A 20,509-nucleotide genomic window follows, 5' to 3' on the forward strand; every position below is an offset into this window, starting at 1 on the left:
TTGTGTCAAGAGAATGAGAAGACAAGTCACAGATTGGGAGAAAATATTTACAAAAGACACATTTGAGAGAGGGCTGTTCTCCAAAATATACAAAGACCTCTTAAAACTCAATAAGAAAACAACCTGATTTAAAAGCAGACAAAAGGCCTGGCTGGGCGTGGCTCAGTGGTTGAGCGTCGACCTGGGATCCAGGCGATCGGGGTTCGATTCCCGGTCAGGGCACATGCCCGGGTTGTGGGCTTGATCGATGACTCTCTCATCATTGATGTTTCTATCTCTCTCTCTCCCTCTCCTTTCCTCTCTTTGAAATCAATAAAGATATATTTTTTAAAAAATAAAAGCAGACAAAAGACCTGAACACTTTACCGAAGAAGGTATATACGGCAGTTCAGCACATGAAAAGTAAGATGCTCGACGTGTCATATATCATTAGGAAATTGCCAGTTTTAACTACATTGATATACCACTACATACATACTAGAATGGCAAAAATCTAAGCCACTGATAGCAGCAAATGCTGGTGAGGGTGGGGAGCAGTAGGAACTCTCATTCATTGCTGGTGGGAATGCAAAATGGTACAGCCCCTTTGGAGGACAGTTTGGCAGTTTATTATAAAACTAAACATACTCTTACCATAGGATTCAGCAATTACACTTCTTGGTATTTACCCAAAAGAGTTGAAAACATGTCCACACATGTTTATAGCAGCTTTATTCTTAATTGTCAAAACGGGGAAGCAACCAATATATCCTTGAGTAGGAGAATAGATAAATTGTTTAAAAAGAGATAGAGATTGTGTTTACATCTTGTAATTTAGAATATCTCTCCTACCATTTTAGTGATCACAAATAATTTAGGAGAGCTTATCATATATAACATCTTTTATGTAGATTTTGGAGGTTTGTAAGACCAAAAATAACAATGAACAATTTTACCATAAGAATTCTTGATTTGAATACGAAATTGAGAATGACTTAGCCTAATTTTATATGCCACCAATCCAAGTCACTCAATTCTTTTTGAAGTCTCAGTTCATTAGTTTGTTATATTAATATGGTTAGCATTAAACTGATAAGCTTGTGCTTTACTTATTAACAGGTAGAAGATGTAAACCAGAAGTTCAACAATCTAACCAAACTTGAGGAATCTGGGTGGCAAAATAATAATAATAATACAAGCAAAAAGGTCTTTCGGGTAAGTTTGTGATTTTCTAATATAGACTCTTCTACTTTAATGAATTTTTATTTGTAAGCTTTAAAAATATTTAGCTTCATGTTTTTCATCGTTTCACAAAATAAGTTCCATCTATTACTTACAATGTCCTGATTGTCTTTTGAAGAAAGAATAAGGAAGTGATCAACACAAAATTCAGAACGTTTTATCTGTAGGGAGAAAGGGGGGAGCTGTGATTGAATTGGGGCACCCTGAGAGCTTCTAAGCTCCTCAGTAGCAGATATGTACATATTTGTTGTATTCTTTAAACTATGCTTATATATTTTTTGTACTGCTACTAGTAGTAGTAGATACTTAGGGTATACTAAATATTGTTCCAAGTACCTTACATGTATTAACTCATTTAATCTTCACAACAATCCTATGAGGTGGGTACTGTTATCCCCATTTCACAGTTAAGGAATCTGAGGCCCAGAAGGATTAAATCACTTGTCCAGGGTAGGGGCCGGGTTTCACGCCACACTTTCTTGTTCCAGAATCCATGTTCTTCTTCTTCTTTTTTTTTTTTTTTAAATTTATCTTTATTGTTGAAAAATACAGATGTCCCCTTCCCCCCCATTGACCCCCTCCCCTGCACCCCTCCCTCCAAGCCTTCACCACACTATTGTCTGTGTCCATGGGTTATGCATATGTGCATATAAGTTCTTAGGTTAATCTCTACCCACCTACCCACCCAACCCCTGCCCAGTAGGCTATGCCATCTCTGTTTTATGTACTCTTGTGTGATGTATTTCAGAATGAAAAGAACTTTTCAAATAAGAAAAAGGAACAATAGCATCTGCCTTCTTCCATATACTTTATCTTGTAAAATTTCCTATTACTTTTCTCTGTAAAATTGTCTTTGTTAACATGCTAGATTTTGTTCTTAATCTATTTCTAGTAAAAATTTTTTCTAGTAATATTTTAAGTCAAAGTTTTTGGTTCAGATGGATACTTTCAAACCAGCCTAGGGCATTGCCAGTTTCTCTTTTAGATTTTAGAAAAATGCCTGTGGTTATAAAATCAGATTTCTAGGTTGGTTCTTTATTATGCTATGTAATCCAAATAAAAACTCTGTTTTGAATCTGTTAAAGATGTTAGAGTATTGAAAGAACCTTATTATAAAATTATTATAGTAATGAAGTCTCATGACAAGTATCCTGAGGACAGTTATAAAACTGACTGAATGAATTTCAAATCTACTAAATAGTGAAGGATACTTGAACATTTTGAACCTACTGTGGGCATTTCTTACTGAGTACTGAGTCATGGAAACACTAATATCATCAGTGATGTAGTAACGGCTGCATGAGTACAGCATTATTTCAGAGCCTGGTAATTCTGTCCCTTACCACCAGATGTCTCTCTGCTCCTACTTTATTTTATAGGCACTGTTAAGATTATCAAATAAATAAAACTAATCTTTCATCTGTATTTTAATGCCGCTCCCTCCTTATTCACCGACCTCTTATTCTGTCAGTTGTCCTTGTTTTCTCGTCTTTTCCCACCAGTTTTTAGACATGTTTAGGAACTTATATTTGTTTCTATTAACAAACTAACTAACTAACTAAACCTGTGATGTCCACACCTCCCTCTAGTTATCAGTACCCCCTGTTCCCATTTTTCTTCCCAATTACAGACAAGCTTCCTGGAAAGCTGTCTGTACTGTTTGGTTTCCCACTTATTCCTCCAACTCACTGCAGTTCAGCTTGACCCCTCTTTATACCTCTAGAACAGGTACCACCAAGGTTATTGATCCAGTAGTTGTTGAAGTTACTAGACACTTAATTATAAAATAATCCCCCTACAGTATTAAATACAGCATACTTGCTCTTTTTCAAAATTGTATTCTACTGATTTTCTTCCTACTTCTATGCCCATTCTTCAGACATGTTTGCAAATTTCTTCTGCTTTTTCATTTATCCCTTCAAAGTTTGTGATACTCAGAATTCCTACCTCAACTCTCTTCTCTCCTTCCATATTCTTCCTGTGCCATCCGACCCACCCTGCAATGATTCCCAAAATGAGACCACACTTATTGCTAAGTTGTGGATATCCTGACTCAGTATACCTTAAAATCAGTATATCTCAAATTGAAATCATCTCCACACACACCGATGTTTCCCTGTCTCAGAGAATGCTATTACCATCCCACCAGCAGTCCCAGATAGAAACCTGGGTATGTTCTTTGGTTCTTTCCTTCTCCGTTTCACTATCTCCACTGCTTTCCCATCTGATACACTAAGTCCTTTCAATTGGGCCTCTTAAATATCTCTTCATGTTTTTCCATTTCTTCCTCAATTTAACTACTGTCATCTTTTCCCGGTATCGTAGTAGTCTCTTTTCTCACTGGCTTGTAACCCTCCAATCTATTCTCCAGCTTATAGCCAGAGTGACCTTTCTAAAATACAAATGCATCTTTTTTTTAATTTTTTTTTTTTTTTTTTAATTTCAGGGAGAGGAAAGGGGAGGGAGGGAGGGGAAACATCAATAATGAGGGTCATTGATTGGCTGCCTCCTGCACTCCTACTGGGGCCTGAGCCTGAAACAGGTTCATAGGTTGATGCTCAACCACTGGACCACACCAGCCAGGCCAAATGCAATAATCTTAATCTCATGATTAAAAATCATCAGTAATCTCTATTCTTTTGTCCTCCATATAAATGTGACTCCATAAAATGGTTACATGTAAGGGATTTTATAATCTAGCTGTTGCTGATCTCTTGCCAACTCCTCTACATTTTCTTTCGCTTCTGGTTTTGCAAACATACTGTCTTCTCTAGCTAGCCCTTTCCTCACCTCATTTTTAGTCTGACTAACTGTGATGTCGGCTTAGGTGCTACTTCCTGTGAGCCTTTCTTGATGCCTCTGAAGATTGATTTAAGTGTTATCCTTATGTTCTCCCACAGCCCGCTGAATTTGTCTGTAATGACATTTGTCCGTCTCAGTGTCCTTATCTAGCTCTTCTAACGTGAAGTTATGAACTTGAGAGAGAGAGCTTTGTCCTTTACCTTTGACCCCCAGCATTTTTAGCACACACGAGGAACTTGATAAGTATATGATGAAATATTTTATGTATGCTTTATTTGTCTTATAAGGTGGTAATGAGTAGATTTAATAAATGCCGTCATTTCTTTTTGCAGAAAAAAGTTGTCTCGGGTATAGCAAGTAAACCAAAACAGGACGATGGTGGAAGAATTGCAGCTAGAAATCGCCTAGCTGCCATAAAAAATGCAATGAGAGAGAAAATTAAGCAGGAAGAACATGCTGAGGCAGCAGCCTCTGTAGTGCCAAAGGAAGTTGATAAAATTGTGTTTGATGCTGGATTTTTCAGAGTTGAAAGTCCTGTTAAATCATTTTCAGGTTAGTTTTTCTGCTGAGACCACTTAAGAGAAATCTTTGGCTTGGATGGGAGGTTGTATAGGAAGTAAAAAATGAAGGGATATAAGCTCTGTGTGATTTTGGGAAAACAAGACTATATGCTCACTCACAAATGCACCCAAATCACTTTTGGGTGGGTATGATTAGATTACGTTAAGTGTGACATATCTTCTGAAAGTGCTTTTATGTTTCTAAGTGATTTCACATCTGTTATTACCACTTGACCCCACAATCCTGTGAGATAGGTTACTGGATTCCAAGAGATAAGGAACATAATGGGAGCATGAGAAGTTAGGTGATTTTCTTAGAAGCTGGGTTAGAATTTAAGATGCAAAGGATACTTAGTCATCAGGCTATCACACCTCTCTAGCTGTTATTTAAGATGAAACTTATGGAAGGTGATTTTGGTTTAATTTTCATTTGTATTATAAGTTTGATCTTTTGAGAGACAATAAATATACTAATTTCCTAATTTTAAAATATTCTGTGAAACCAGTTTTTAGTATTTCAGGAAACAATTCTTCTTAAAATTTTCTAACTCTGGGTGTATTTTTCAGTAGCAGTTTTTCATACACTGTCTTTATTAGATTGAATTTATTTATCTTGACTGAATTCATTTATTTATAAGCAATAGGATGAGAGGTCACAGTTGGAAGTAATCTGCTCTTTATATCTTGGTAGATAATTCTATTAGTGCTTTAAGATCTGGATATTTATTTTCTAGGAGAAAGAGGCCAAAGCCTCTTTGGGTACTAATCAGCTGAAGAGAGGTTTTCTCCCTTTTATTTAACTCTGTCCACTAGGAAGTTTTCTGTAAATAAAGCTTAGCTGCTCTCTAATATTTACATGAAAGTATAAATCTGTCGCCTCAGTTTAGGTGTCAGAGCTGGTATAGTTTGGGTTTGTTTCCTTTGCTCTAAGCAGGTGCACTCCCTGGATACCTAGGAACTGCCTCACTGCTGATAACATGGCTTTTGGCTATTTACTTCTCAGGATCCTAGTGGTTTTCATGGTACCAACTCTGCACTTAAAACTAGGAAGATAGCCTGGCGGGCGTGGCTCAGCGGTAGAGCATCAACCTATGATCCAAGAGATCGAGATTCCATTCCTGGTCAGGGCACATGCCCAGATTTTGGGCTCAATCCCCAGCAGGAGGTGGCCAATCAATGACTCTCATCATTGATGTTTCTATCTCTCCTCTCCCTTCTCTCTGAAATAAAAAATATATTTAAAAAAACCACTAAAACTAAAAAAAACCCACAAAACCTAGGAAGATAAAGGTTTATGGCAAAAATTGATCTTCTTAAAATTGAGTTTTAGTTATATAGCACTTAGCTTATATGAGGCTTGTTACAGAATAAAAGCCCCCCACGAAGCCCCTCTCATCCCATCTGTCAGCCCCTAGAGGCAACTACTTTTCGCTGTTAAAATGTTTCAGTTACAGTTGACCTACAGTATTGCGTTAGTTTCAGATGCACAATATAGCGACCAGTAGTCCTTCACAGAGTCTTGGAGTCTTGATTATGGGTTTTTTTTCTTGAATTAGCCCTTTGATTTACTTGCCTGTGTTCTCTCTGATCTTACAGAAATACATATTTTTCTCTTGGTAAATACGTTGTTTTTATCATTCTTTCCCGGACTCGTCATTTTCTCCTACTTTCTGGATGTCCTCAACTTCATGTCAGCTATCATGTTTTTAATTCCCATTAGCTCTTTCTCATTCTTTGAATGTTTCGTTTTATTACAGTCCGTGCTTGTTTCATAACTGCACTTTCTTATCTTTCTGCAGGCATTCATGATAGCTTTTGCATTCCCTTCCCCGTGTAGTCAGTGTCTGTTCCAAGGTACTTTCATCCGTTTGGTTTTGTTTTCTGTCTCTCACGTTAGAGGCTTTCCTGGGGCGTCTGGAGATTGTCCACGACCTGCTCGCGGTTACGGGCGGGCCTGCGTGACAGGGCATGGGTTGGGTCTTGACTGTGGGTGGTTTAGCTGCGCCCTTATCTGGGAACTGCATATCACTTTTTTATTTTCTCACGGGCTAGATTCCTCAGAGAGCATTCTTTCAGCCTGTTGCCTGAAGGGTGTAATTCTGGCTGCTAGTCTTTCAAGGAGCCGTGTTGCTAGGAAAACCTAAGTGTCTCAACAGTTTATTTGTAAATACTCACTTAATCCCCTTGTTTTCCATATAGTACCCATCTTTCAACCTTACCTGTCATCCCTAAACCAGAGACCCTCTGTTCCCTTTTTGGGGGGAAATAAGTCTCCAGTTTTCTAATTGTGGTGGAGGGAGGGGATCATGACAATTGCCCAGCTGTGCAGAATGAGGAAAGAAACCTGGGCTCTGATTGTTCTTTGAAGTGACTTTGAGCCACTCTTGTTTTCCCCTCCATCTTCATCTCCACTTTGAGAGATACTTGAGGCCACCCATTCTTTTGAGGGATGCTGTGGTATTAATTGGGTTGATTCTCATCTTCCTGACGGGTTGCTTAGGATTTATTTTCTTGAGTCTATTAAGTAAAATTCCACTCACACATCTACACTACAGCTTCCAAAATTTTCTGGTTATTGTCTCTTTTTAAAGTTTCCTTGGTCTTTGTAGTGTTCTGCCTTTTAAGATGAGCTCTTGCCGCTTATAGTAGTGGGATGTTGAGAGGAAGCAGAGTGTAATGTGTGTGTTCAATACTGTCTTTAACTGAAGGCCCTGCGCATTTGACTTTAACAAGAGATTTTACAGGAGAAAGAAGCTAGTTGGTTAGGGGAATAGGAAGAATTTGCACGGTCTTCCTAGTTATAATGAAAGTGAATGAAAGAACTTTTGATACTGAGGTGATTTCTCTCATCTTCTAGGACTTTCGATCTCTTCCGAGCATCTTTCTCAAAGACTTAGGACACCTAAGTCTGTTAGCAAAGCTGTGTCTGACAGCAGGGCTGATCTGTGCCTTCTAAGACAAACAGCGTCACCAGAGAATCCTGATCCTCAGAGTACCAGAGGGGAACATGCTGATGAGAAGACTTTGCTTTCAAATATTCCTGAAAACAGGTAGTTCTTTAATGTGTTACTAAGAGTTTAACAGATGCTGACATTAAATACTATTTCAGATTGTTAACCTGGTAAAATATGCAAGACATATATTTTTAATTTAATTTCCCAATGATCCTGTAATGTATACACAAGTACTTCTATTTTATAAATGAGAAAACTAAGGCTTAATATTTCAGATTGGTAAATGGTCATATTTATGTGGGCAAAGTTAATTCTGTAGAACTAAGAAGAAAAGAAAACATTATAGTGTTCTTTGGTGCAAAACAGACTGCAACTTTGGTGCTTGACCGATCTGAGCTTAAAATCAGTTGTATGACCTACTGGATATGAAACTTTTGGACAAGTTAATGTAACTTAACTTCAGCTTCATTATCTACAAACAGCAGTGCTGATGCCTCCCTACAGGGTCATTGAGAGGCAGACACTGTACCAGCCTTTATATAAAGTACCTTGAGGTTGCTCTTTTGACAGAGGGCAGAGCATAAGAGAAGGGGGAGCTAATGTGTACTAAACCGTTATTATGGGCTAGACATGGTTCTAGGTTCTTAACAAGTGTCATTTCATTTAATTCTCACAACTACCCTAGAAGGTACTAGATACATTTTTCAAGTGAGAAGACTGGAAAAGTTAGTAACTTACCCAAATTTAACTTATAATCAGTGAAACTGGATGCTGCGTGCATTTTTTCTACTGCCTCTGCACAAATGGCATAAAAATCACCTATGTAATCCTTGTTCATGGAACATAAAGGTACCAGAAGTCTGATAGAAAAGATACTTTAAAGTAAGTAGGAAATAAAATGATAGTCTGGAGCCAAGGTGACTGTTAGATTTATTATGAATCTGGGGATGGGACAACATTGAATACTCAGCCATAGCAGCAAACAAGGCTGTCAGAAATATAAAGAACACCCTATGAATTGAAACAGAGGAAACAAATGAAAGTTATTGTTCTTAAATAGTTCATAGAACAGGTTTTAGAATTTTTAATTTTTGATATAAATCAAAGTATGTTTATTTAGCCTTTGTGGGAGACTAAAATATTTCGGATGTTCCAGAAATCCATGGGTTATAAAATATCAATTTATTGTCACTTCTTAAATGCAAGTTATTTTACTTTGTTTGTATATCCTGTAGTTTATTATCTTGTTCTAAGAAGATCCATAATTGTGCTTAAGTGATATTATAAGTACCCTTTAAAAATTTTTTACTACTGTAGCCAATTTGACTCAGTGGTTAGAGCATTGGCTCTGGGACTAAAGAATCTTGGGTTCAATTCCAGTCAAAGGCATGTACTTTGGTTGTAGGCTGGATCTCTGGCCCCAGTTGGGGTGTGTGCGGGAGGCAACCAATCAGTGTGTCTCTCACATCAATGTTTCTCTTTCTCTCTCTCTCTCTCTCTCTCTCTCTCTCTCCCCCTCTCTCTCTCCCTCTCTCCCCCTCCCTCCCTCCCTCTCTTCCACTCTCTCTGAAAAGCAATGGACAAAATATCCTCAGGTGAGGATTAAAAAAAAAATTTTTTTTACTTAATTCTCAAAAATAGTGCTGAAAGAGAGCATCTTACAAATAAACAACTTCGTGAAGTGAAGGCAAAATGAAGCTGAAAACTAGAAAAATTGAGTATATTAAAAAAAGCAAAAACAAAACTCACAATTTGCAATAGGTTGAGACATTTTTTTTAAATTTCTCTTTACTGTTGAAAGTATTACAAATATCCCTTTTTCCCCCATTGATCCCCTCCCCCCTGAACTCCTCCCCCAGGCCTTCACCCCACTATTGTCTATGTCCATGGGTTATGCATATATGTATATAAATTCTTATATTAACCTCTCCCTACCCACCCTCTCCTGCCTTCCCTCTGAGGTTCATCAGTCTGTTCCATGCTTCTATGCCTCTTGTTCATCAGTTTATTTTGTTCATTAGATTCCACATATGAGTAAGATCATGTGACACTTGTCTTTCTCTGACTGGCTTATTTCACTTAGCATAATATTCTCCACGTCCCACCATGCTGTCTCAAAGGACAAGGGATCCTTCTTTTTTACAGCTGTATAGTATTCCTTTGTGTAAATGTCCAAGAAGATGCTTGATATGATTTCAGTCTTCTTGAACTTGTAGAGACTTGTTCTATGTCCTAACATGTGGTTTATCTTTGAGAATGTCCCATGTGCACTTGAGGAGAATGCCTATTCTGCAGCTTTGGAGTGGAATGTTCTATAAAGGTCAATTAAATCCACCTGATTCAGTGTGTCATTTAAAGTCACTATTTCCTTGTTGATTTTTTGTCTGGAAGATCTACCCAGTAAAGTCAGTGGGGTGATCAAGTCCCCTACTGTGACTGTATTGCTGTCAATCTCTCCTTTCAAGTCCTCCAGAAGTTTTTTTGGTTTTTTTCCAGCCTGTTCTGAGGTGGGTCTCTTGCAGATAGCATATATTTGGGTCTTGTTTTCTTATCCATTCAACTACCCTATGTCTTTTGATTGGGACATTTAATCGATTTATGTTTAAGGTTATTATTGATAGGTTATTATTGATAGGTACTTATCTATTGCCATTTTATTTCTTTATGCCTATGTTTCTCAGTCCCTATTTCAACTTGTTATTACAGCAGTTCCTTTAACATTTCTTGCAATGCTGGTTTGGTGGTGATAAATTCCTTTAGCCTTTTTTTTTGCCTGGAAAGTTCTTTATTTCACCATCTATTTTGAATGATAGCCTTGCTGGATAGACTATTCTTGGTTTCATATCCTTGTTTTGCTTTACCTTGAATACTTGATGCCATTGCCTTTTGGCCTATAGAGCGTCTGGCGAGAAATCATCTGACAACCTCATGGGAGCGCCTTTGTAGGTAACAGATTGTTTTTCTCTTGCTGCCTTTAAGATTCTCTTTTTGTGTTGGGTTTTTGGTATTTTAATTATGATGTGTCTGGCCTTGGGCCTCTTTGGGTTCTACTTGCTTGGGACTCTCTGTGCCTGCTGAACTTGTGTGACTTTTTCCTTGACCAGGTTAGGGAAGTTTTCTGCCATTATTTCTTCAAACAGGTTCTCTAACCCTTGCTTACTTTCAACCTCTTCTGGTATTCCTATGATATGAATGTTGTTACATTTCATGTTGTCCCACAGCTCCCTTAAACTGCCCTCCTGCTTTTTAATTGTTTTTTCTTTTCAGTTCTCTGATTGAGTGATTTTTTTTCTACCCTGTTTTCTAAATTTGCTGATGTGATCCTCAGCTTCCCTTAATCAGCTGTTCATTCCTTCGAATGTTTTTTTATTTCTACTATGTCATTCTTAATTTCCTTCATAGTTTCTATATCTTTTTTCATGCTGTTGAGCATCTTTATGATCAGTATTCTGGACTCTATATCTTATAGATTGCTTATCTCCATTTCATTTAGCTCATCTTCTGGAGAATTCTTTTGTTCCTTCATTTGGGGCTTGTTTTTTTGTCTCCCCATTTTGGCTGACTGTTTGGATTTGTTTCTATGTATTAGGTAGATCTGCTAGGACTCCCAGTCTTTTGGACGGTTTCTGGTGCAGGCCAATGTCAGGTGCTGTTTTTGACTGGCCTTGAGTACCCTGTTTGAAGTTTTCCACACTCCACAGCTTGTAGTTTCCTCTGCTGGGTCTGGGTGTGTTTGGACAGGACCAAGATGTGCACCAAGCTCTGCTTTTCCAAGCCCTGGATCCAGAAGCAAATTGGGCAAAGACTCAAAGAGCACCCAGAGACTGTTATTCAGTCTCTTAATGAGCCTCAGGCTGTAGAAACTCCAGGGGCTGGGGCCAGAGGTTTTCCACCAGGGTGGGGCAGTTGCTTCCCCTCCAGGTGAAAGCTGCTTGGAAGGTAAATGAGACAGATATTTTTAATAAAATACAAGTTAAGGCCCGGCCAGGCGTGGCTCAGCGGTTGAGCGTAGACCTAGGATCCAGGCAATCAGGGTTAGATTCCCGGTCAGGGCACATGCCCGGGTTGGGGGCTTGATCCCCAGTCGGGGGTGTGCAGGAGGCATCCGATCAATGACTCTCTCATCATTGATGTTTCTATCTCTCTCTCTCTCCTCCTTTCCTCTCTCTGAAATCAATAAAGATATATTTTAGAAAAGAAAAAAAGTACAAGTTAAGAACTTCAGGATTATATGCTATAACTAACAAGTAAATGTAGCCAATTCCAGCTATAAAATAATTGGGTTGTTGCTTCACACCTCCCTCCACTCTCCCCAGAAGTCAGCTTTCCCCTGCCCTTTCTCTAGTATGTAGCTCTGGATTTGGATGAGGTTCAGAGAATTGCTGGTGAACTGACCAGCATGGAAACAGGCTCATGAACTTTTTGGGGAAGAATGCATTTGGTTTGTAAGACCATTCTATAGTAGCTATAGTCCCAACTTAATCTATTTGGATCAGGCCTGATCTTGGACTAGGCTCTATCTTTGACAATAAAAGATAGTCTCAAACATAAAAGATAGCAGTATGTTTGATTATCTGAGTCCAATGCTATTTTCTTTTCTTCTTTCAGGAACAGCATAGAAGATGCTCAGTGTCTTAGATTACCGGATTTAATTGAAGTAAACCATGTAAGTCCTGTTCTAATGTACTAGATAGCCCAGCATGCTATCTACTTATATTATTATACATAGTAACTCCATAAACAACCCCCAGAATTTCCACTGGAAATCTGAAATCAGTAATACTAAATGATAGTTCTTGTTTCAAAGGCCTTTAGCTTGTTTGAGACTATAGTGCCATTTTTTATTGTCCAACTCACATCAAGATTATTTTTGTAAATTGTTTTATTATAGCCTAGCCACATTTATTTATTTATGTATTATATCTAGTTGCTTTTGCAATAGAATAGAATTGAGTAGATGTGGCAGAGACTCTATGATTCAAAAAGCCTGAAAAGAAAGTACTATCTGGCACTTCACAGAAAATGTTTGCTAATCTCTGAAGTGAGTACAGATACTTGCTGAGGAACTTTCCTTCAGTCATACTACTGTTAAAATATTATCTGAACTAATTGTTTAAGAATGCAGTGTTCGTTAGCCTGTGTTCAGAATATCATCCTCCTGTTTTTATCATTTTTAATAGAAACAGGACCTTTTCTAATTGTTCCAATGTTTGGTAATTAAAATAATTTTACTTCCAGGATGTAACTGACATAAACTTTGAGATGGATTGTTTACCCAGTGAAAGAATGAGTTTTCCTCCACCTGCTGGTGAACTAGCATGTGATATCAATACCAACAAAAAGGGAGAAATTTTAGTTGTGGAAGGAATGGAACTAAATTCTTCAATGACAACACAGGATGTTTTGATGACTAGTCCTGAAAAAAATATACCATCACACAATAACATCTCACAGCAAGAGGAGACTAAAATTTTCCAGTCAGGTGAGGTCTTTTTAATATATTTAATGAGGCTTTGTTAAATAAATGAAATTGCACAAATGTACAGATTATTGTAAGTATCTCTGAGTTCCAGTGTCTAAGAATGAAGGTTGAAACATTGAATATTCACAGTAAATATTTTATGAGAATTAGTTTGTGTGGCAGTACCCCATTCTCCACCCCAGACCTTTTGAGGTAAACCTATTAAAAATCAGCAGAAGATACTAGTCTATATTGGATATAATATAAATTAGACCTAATTTTTTGGGATCCTTCATTGTTTGTGAAAACTCACAATTAGAAAAATTCCCTGAAGTTTTTTTATTTCTCCTTTCAATGCACATATATCCTCAAACCTTTCTTCAAAATGCCCTATTTTTCTTCCCTAATTCTTATTCCTGCCTATTTCTTGTGATTGTTCTGCAGTAGGAAATGGCTCTTGTACTTTTGTTATAATGTCTGACAGTTTCACCTACTATTTACACGGGCTACTCTGTGGTGCTGTTCTGGCTGGGGCCTAAGGCAAATGAACATTACTTTGGCCAGACATTTAATGCACTCTAGCTATGCTCTTCATCTAGCATCTTTTGGGTACCTTTATTATTACAAGTTTGAGATTTGTTTATAGAAGACTCTTTATATACTAAAATTAAAGATAAGAATTTTATTAAGAAATTCAAACACATTTTTAAAAATCTTATGACTTTTATTTTTCTCTTAGCATTTGATAATATAGTACTTTTCATATTTCTCAATGCTTTATTTCTGCCAACCCTTGACTGCAAGAATATTCTTTAAAAAGTTAATAATTCTTTTTTGTTTTTCAGGATTATTTGATAATAATAAAAGTCTTAAAACTGAATGCCATCTTCTTGATTCAGTAAGTTTTTCAACTTAATTTGAAAAGTTTCTTTATATACTAGAGTTGTTTTATAAAATGAATATTACATTTTAATTTGTGTACAAAGTTTAAAATTTACATCTTGTGATTGTTTTCTTTACTGTGAAATCTATTCGTTCATTTTTATCAAAATGAGAACAAAGTTTCATGTTTACATACTTTAAAATATAGTAATTTTTAGTATTAAATTCTGAAGATCTATTTCCCTATGTGATTTATATGTCAAATTTGTTATGACAAATTGGTTGAATACGTGAATATCTAACATGTGGTTTGGATTACGTTAGGTATTTCTAAGTGATGCAAGAAAAATATAATGTAAGGTTTCAGCCAATCTGAAGCATGCAGTTGGGGAGATAATGTCTGTCTTACCTTCAGTCATCATTGGTTATTTTCATTCTGTTCCTTTTAGGTTACTATATTTATTTGGAAGCTATTTTATTCTGAAGCTCCTTTGGCTTTACTTTTGGTACTCTCTTGCCTCTAAGTCTAGTTCAGACATTACCCTTTCTGTGAAGCCTTCCTGTAAAAGCTCTCATCTCTCTATGTTAATTAATGTATAGGCACAGGTGCACATAGAAACACAGTGTATACAGTGCACACATTTAATCTCTTCCTGAGAGAATAATGTGAATATATTATATTCTTAACATTATAATTTCAGAAATCTATTTCCCTTCTTAACTGTGAATTTCTCTGTAAGCAGAGCTGTCTGATTTATATTCACTGTGGCACTGATGAAAAAGTGCTATGTTACCTACAACATGTTTACAGCATTGGTTTTCAGCCCTACACCAGATATTTTTATTTCAGTGATCTGTAGTAGGACCTTCATCAGGTGATTTTAATGTGTAGCCAGGGTTCACAACTTTGGTTTATAGCCTTACCTTGAAATTTTCCAGGGCCCACTGCCAAATGGGTCAGGGACCTTAATGAAACAGAGCTTTGCAATCTACCTAATAAAGAGTTCAAAGTAATTGTCATAAAGATGCTCACGAAACTTGGGAGAAGAATTGATGAATTCAGTGAGTACTTCCACAAGGAGATGGAAAGTGCCAAAAAGAAGTTACAACTGAAATGAAAAATATACTAGAGGGATTCAACAGCAGACTGGATAAAAATGAAGCACAAATCAACAAGCTAGAAGACAAAGCAATGAAACACACCCAGACAGAGCAATAAAATGAAAAAGAATTTTTAAAGTAAAGACACCTTAAGCAACCTCTGGGACATCATCAAGCAGAATGACATTTGCATTGTAAGGGTCACAAAAGGAGGGGGGGGGGAGAAAAATTATTTGAAGAAATAATAGCTGCAGAGTTCCCTAATCTGGGAAAGGAAAGAGATCCAGGTTTAAGAAGCCCAGAGAGTTCAAAATCAGATGAATCCAAAGAGAGCCATATGAAGACACATTATAATTGGAATGGCAAAAATTAAGAATAAAGAGAATCTTAAATGCAGCCAGAGAAAAACAACTTGTTATGTACAAGGCAATTCAGCAGAAACTTTACAAACCAGAGGTGAGTGGCATGATGTATTCAAAGTGCTGAAAGGAAAAAATTTCCAGCCAAGAGTTCGCTACCTAGCAGGGTTATCTTTCAGAATTGAAGCTGAGATTAAGGGTTTTCCAGATAAGCAAAAACTAAAGGAGTTCATACCCACTAACCCCACCTAACAGGAAGTGTTAAAAGGACTTTTCTAGCCTGGCTGATATGGCTAAGTTAGTTGAGCATCATCCCATGCACCAGGAGGTCACCAGTTCAATTCTCAGTCGGGGCACATGCTCGTGTTGTGGGCTCAATCTCCAATAGGGGGAGTGCGGGAGGCCACTGATCGATATTTTTCTCTCATGGATGTTTCTTTCTCTCCCTCTTCCTTCCTCTCTCTGAAATCAATAAAAACTTTTTTTTTTAAAGGACTTTTCTAAACTGAAAAGGCACTAATTAATAATAAGAATACATATGATGCAAGAATGTGGAGAAAAGGGAACCCTAGTGCAGTTGGTGGGAATGCAGACTCGTGCCCCCACTGTGAAAAAGAATGTGGAGTCTCCTCAAAAAATTAAAAATTGAACTGCCTTTTGTCCCAGCGATCCCACTTCTGGATATATATACTAAGAATCCTGAAAGACCAATCAGAAAGAACATATGCACCCCTATGTCCATAGCAGCATTATTTACAATAGCCAAGATCTAGAAACAGCCCAAGTGCCCATTGAAGATGAGTGGATAAAATGGCAGTGGTACATTTACACAATCAATGGAATACTACACGGCTGAAAAGAAGGAACTCTTACCCTTTGTGACAGCATGGATGAACCTGGAGATTATTATGTTAAGTGAAATAAGCCAGTCAGGGAAAGACAAATACCATATGATCTCACTAATATGTGGAATCTAATAAACAAAAGAAACTGATGAACAAAATAGAACCAGAGGCATGGATATATGGAACAGACTGAGAGATGTCAGAGGGGGGTTGGAGTAAGGGTAAGGGGACTGGATAAAGGAAGGTGAAGGGATTAGCTAAGAACATATATGCATAGCCCAAGGACACAGACAACAGTGTGGAGAGGGCCAAGGGGGGGGGGTTTGGGTGCAGGTGGGCAAAGGGGGGGTAAATAGGGGCATCTGCAATAGTGTCAACAATAAAAAATTTAAAAAGAACAGTAAAAATCTCACTGGCAAATGTAAATATGTAGTAAAGGTAGTAAATATATAGTAAAGGTAAATATATAGTAAAGGATATGTACACTATATACAAATGTAAATATATAGTAAAGCAGTTGTGAGATTAAAAGACAAAAATAGTAAAGTTAACTAAAAATTACTGTAATTAGTTAAGGGAAGCAGAAAATAAAAAGATGTCAAACATGTTATTAAAAAAAACCGTTGGGGGGGTGGTGAGCAACAGTGTAAAGTTTTAGAATGTGTTCAAATTTAAGTTGCTATCAACTTAAAAGAGACTATTATATACAAAGGATGTTATATGTGAACCTCATGGTAACCACAAAGACAAAACTTATAGTAAGCACACAAAAGAAAGAAGTAAATCTAAACACAGCGCTAAAGAAAGCCATCAAACCACAAGGAAGAAGGAAAAAAAATGGAACAGAGAGCCTGGTCCGGTATGGCTCAGCAGTTGAGCATCAACGTAGGATCCAGGAGGTTGTGGTTCGATTCCTGGTCAGACCATATGCCTGGGTTGTGGGCACAAACCCAGTCAGGGCCATACAGGAGGCAGCCAATCAATGGTGACTCTCTCATCATTGATATTTCAACTCTCTCTCTCCCTCTCCCTTGCTCTCTCTGAAATCAATAAAGATACATTAAAAAAAAAAGGAACAGAGAGGTCCTGGCCTGTGTGGCTCAGTGGTTAAGCGTCGAGCCCACACACTAAAGGGTCATGGGTTTGATTCCTGGTCAAAGGCATGTACCTGGGTTGCAGGTTCCATTCCTGGCCCCAGTTGGGGCGCATGCGGGAGGCAACCAATTGATGTTTCTCACATTGATGTTTCTCTCTCAACCTCTCTCAACTCCTCTCCCTCTCCCCCTTTGCTTTCACTCTTTCTGAGAATAAAAGGGAAAAATATCCTTGGGTAAGGATGAACAGCAACAACAACAAAAACAGAAGTACTACAAAAACAGCCAGAAAACAATTAACAAAATGGCAATAAGTACATACCTATCAATAACAACTTTAAATGTAAATGGACTAAATTTGCTAATCAAAAGACATAGAGTGTCTAAATGGATTTAATTAAAAAAAAAACCCACACAAAATTTATGGCCTGGGAATAAATTCAGGTTAAAATAAATGCTAGTAAAGGAGGAAAGTAAAAAGAAAAGCATTCAACTTAAATGATACATTAGACTAGATGAACTTAATAGATATATACAGAATATTCCACCCTCAAAATGGCAGAATACACATTCTTCTCAAGTGCACATGGAACATTCTCCAGAATAGACCACCTCAGCCCACAAATCTTAATAAATTCAAGAAGATTGAAATCATCAAGCATTTTTTCTAACCACAACGGTATGAAAATAGAAATCAATTACAAGAAGGAAACTGAAAAAAACACAAAAACGTGAAGACTAAACAATATGCTTCTGAAGAGCCAATGGGCCATCGAAGAAATCAAGAATACCTAGAGATGCATGAAAACAGAAATATGATATATCAAAGTCTACAGGATGCAGCAAAAGCATTCTAAGAGGGACATTCATAACAATATATGCCTACTTCAAGAAATAATCTCATAATGGGTCATGAGGTGGCCTTGATTTGCTAATCTTTGATCTCAGAACATAAAATATTAATTAAGGCAAGTGTAGGGTAAGACAACTGTTTTTAATCTCATGAAGCCTGGCAAATGCCTGGCTTCCTTAAGCCATTAATTCCTTAAGGACCTCTATATCTTGGCTTTCATTATCTTTCAAAGATGCTTTCTTTGTGTTCAAGCTTCTGGGCCTCCCTGTATCTCCAGAGCAGAATGAAGTTTGTTACTGTGACCCACACTCTGTTCTTTCTTGGTCTTCTTACCCTTCTTTAATCATAGGCTGAGACCTAGAGGGTCAGAGACTTTAGCAAAGGGCCTAGTTATATGCATCTGATTTAATCCTGTTCCCAGATCTGAACTCTGAATGATTGGTCCTTATATTATAAATCAATCTGGAAATTAATCATATTCTGTTTTTGATATATTAATAATATTAAAATTGCTTCATAATTATCTTATGCATTATTTTGTGGATAAATCTTAGTACCTTATAATTTAGTTTCCTTGTCAATTCTTTTCTACTTCCATAAATATTAGAAATTTTTAAATTTTTTTATAGATTCATCTGTCTACTTTAGACCAAAATATTACTCTATAGCATCATTTGAATCCAAAGTAGGGTTTGGGGGGGGGCGCAAAGAGAAAGGATCCTAGTAGGATCACATTCTAGTAAAAGGCCTACTAAATGCTGTTATATGATTAGAGTAGGTTTGTGATATCTGCATGTGTGACTTAAGATATGGCCTCAATTGTATTCTTTGTGCATATGCTGCTGAAGTGTATTTGCATATTACTAATCACCTTTGTAGGCATGTTTTGTGTGTTTTTTAAATATATCTTTATTGATTTCAGAGAGAAGGAGGAAAAGGGAGGGAGAGAGATAGAAACATCAATGATGAGAGAATCGTCATTGATGGGCTGCCTCCTGCACGCCCCCAACTGGGGATGGAGCCCGCAACCTGGGCATGTGCCCTGACCGGGAATCAAATCGCAATCTCTTAGATCCTAGGTCGATGCTCAACTGCTGAACCATGCAGGCCAGGCAGTAGGCGTGTATTTTTAATATATCTTTTCAATTAAAAACTATTTTAAATTAGATCTGCTGGAAAGTTGCACAGTCATTATGTTATTAACAATATTAATGTTATGTGGAAAAATGTTATGTTATTGACTATTAACTTGAAATGTTGAAGTCAATTGGTGAAACTCTTAATGGTTCCTTAAGTGATTTTTCTGAATTTATTCTCTAGACAGACCTAAACTGCAGTAATCCATTCACTCCTGTGGAGAGGAGACATCATGAACATGCCAAACACATTTCCTTTGGTGGTAACCTGATTACCTTTTCACCTCTAAGGCCCCTCAGTGGAGAACAGCCAGAAGAATTCTGAACATTTTCCTTCATATTATCAATGCTCTGGTATGTTCTTAGAATATCGAAAGGTTGAAGACTCTATATTTTTGTTCATTTCTTTTCAACCCATTTATATGGTCTCATGTAATACTTTAATAGTCAGTGTTCATCCAAGTGTGTTTTAGATATACTGTCTCTCAGGGAAAGTGGGGATATTTTGTACAACAGCCATGCCGAATAAAAAATGTACAGTGCCTTGCGTCTCTTCTTTAAAATGTATAAGCTTAAAGCTAACGACCTTACTCAGAGCTTATGAACTTTGACAGAAATACTTGTATCCTTTCATACTTCATTTTTAGTTTGAACTATTAAATTTGTTGATGTCAAACGGCTTTGCGTATTGCATTTTCTGAGGTGTACTGAGTTTCTTTAGATGAGCTTTCTGGATTCTGATGTCAGTTTACATGTTGCAATTTCAAATGGTTAACTAGGTGCCCATTAAATTCTTGCCTTTTTCATTTTCCCCTTGACACGACTAATAGGCTTTGAAGGAAATGCCTTCTTCCTTTGAAGAGAATATGTCAATCACTTAATGTGTTTGAAGTGTTTTTATAAAACTCTTACATGTAGGTCTGTGGAAGGCAGAGCCATCAGAGTAACAGAGCACCAAGAAGAGTCAGAGTAGCTAAAGCTTGTAACCAGACGCGGGTCCAGTTATTTCTGCCTTCAAATGACTTGACCAATAAGCAGGAGCTTTATGGATAACCTCCTTAAGATTAGGGGTTTTCAAACAAGAAAGGAAAACTTATGTTCTTCTGTTGGCAGAGGAAGAGGGTGTTAGGTGTGTGGGAAAGACAGTATTGAATCCTTGCGAGCAGTTGGAAGGCTATATGAGGTGCTGACTTAGAAGAATGTTCTCTAAATGCCTAAAGTCTTACCAAAAGATAAAAATA

At 37.3% G+C, this 20,509-nt stretch overlaps 1 protein-coding gene across 1 annotated transcript in view; it reads left to right on the forward strand.

Annotated features, from left to right (window-relative positions):
- Positions 1-19,944, forward strand: part of DLGAP5 (DLG associated protein 5) — a 36,332-nt gene extending 16,388 nt beyond the window's left edge. The window contains exons 13-19 of the mRNA XM_016198154.2: positions 1,099-1,194; positions 4,356-4,575; positions 7,441-7,633; positions 12,146-12,203; positions 12,776-13,019; positions 13,844-13,896; positions 19,453-19,944. Coding sequence (XP_016053640.2) covers positions 1,099-1,194; positions 4,356-4,575; positions 7,441-7,633; positions 12,146-12,203; positions 12,776-13,019; positions 13,844-13,896; positions 19,453-19,593 — 1,005 coding nt within the window. The 3' untranslated portion in view covers positions 19,594-19,944. The remainder of the gene's footprint in view (positions 1-1,098; positions 1,195-4,355; positions 4,576-7,440; positions 7,634-12,145; positions 12,204-12,775; positions 13,020-13,843; positions 13,897-19,452) is intronic.
- The last annotated feature ends 565 nt before the right edge of the window (positions 19,945-20,509 follow it).

Source organism: Miniopterus natalensis, chromosome 1, assembly GCF_054644295.1.
Source record: "Miniopterus natalensis isolate mMinNat1 chromosome 1, mMinNat1.hap1, whole genome shotgun sequence".
In the NCBI taxonomy this organism is placed as follows: Eukaryota; Metazoa; Chordata; class Mammalia; order Chiroptera; family Miniopteridae; genus Miniopterus; species Miniopterus natalensis.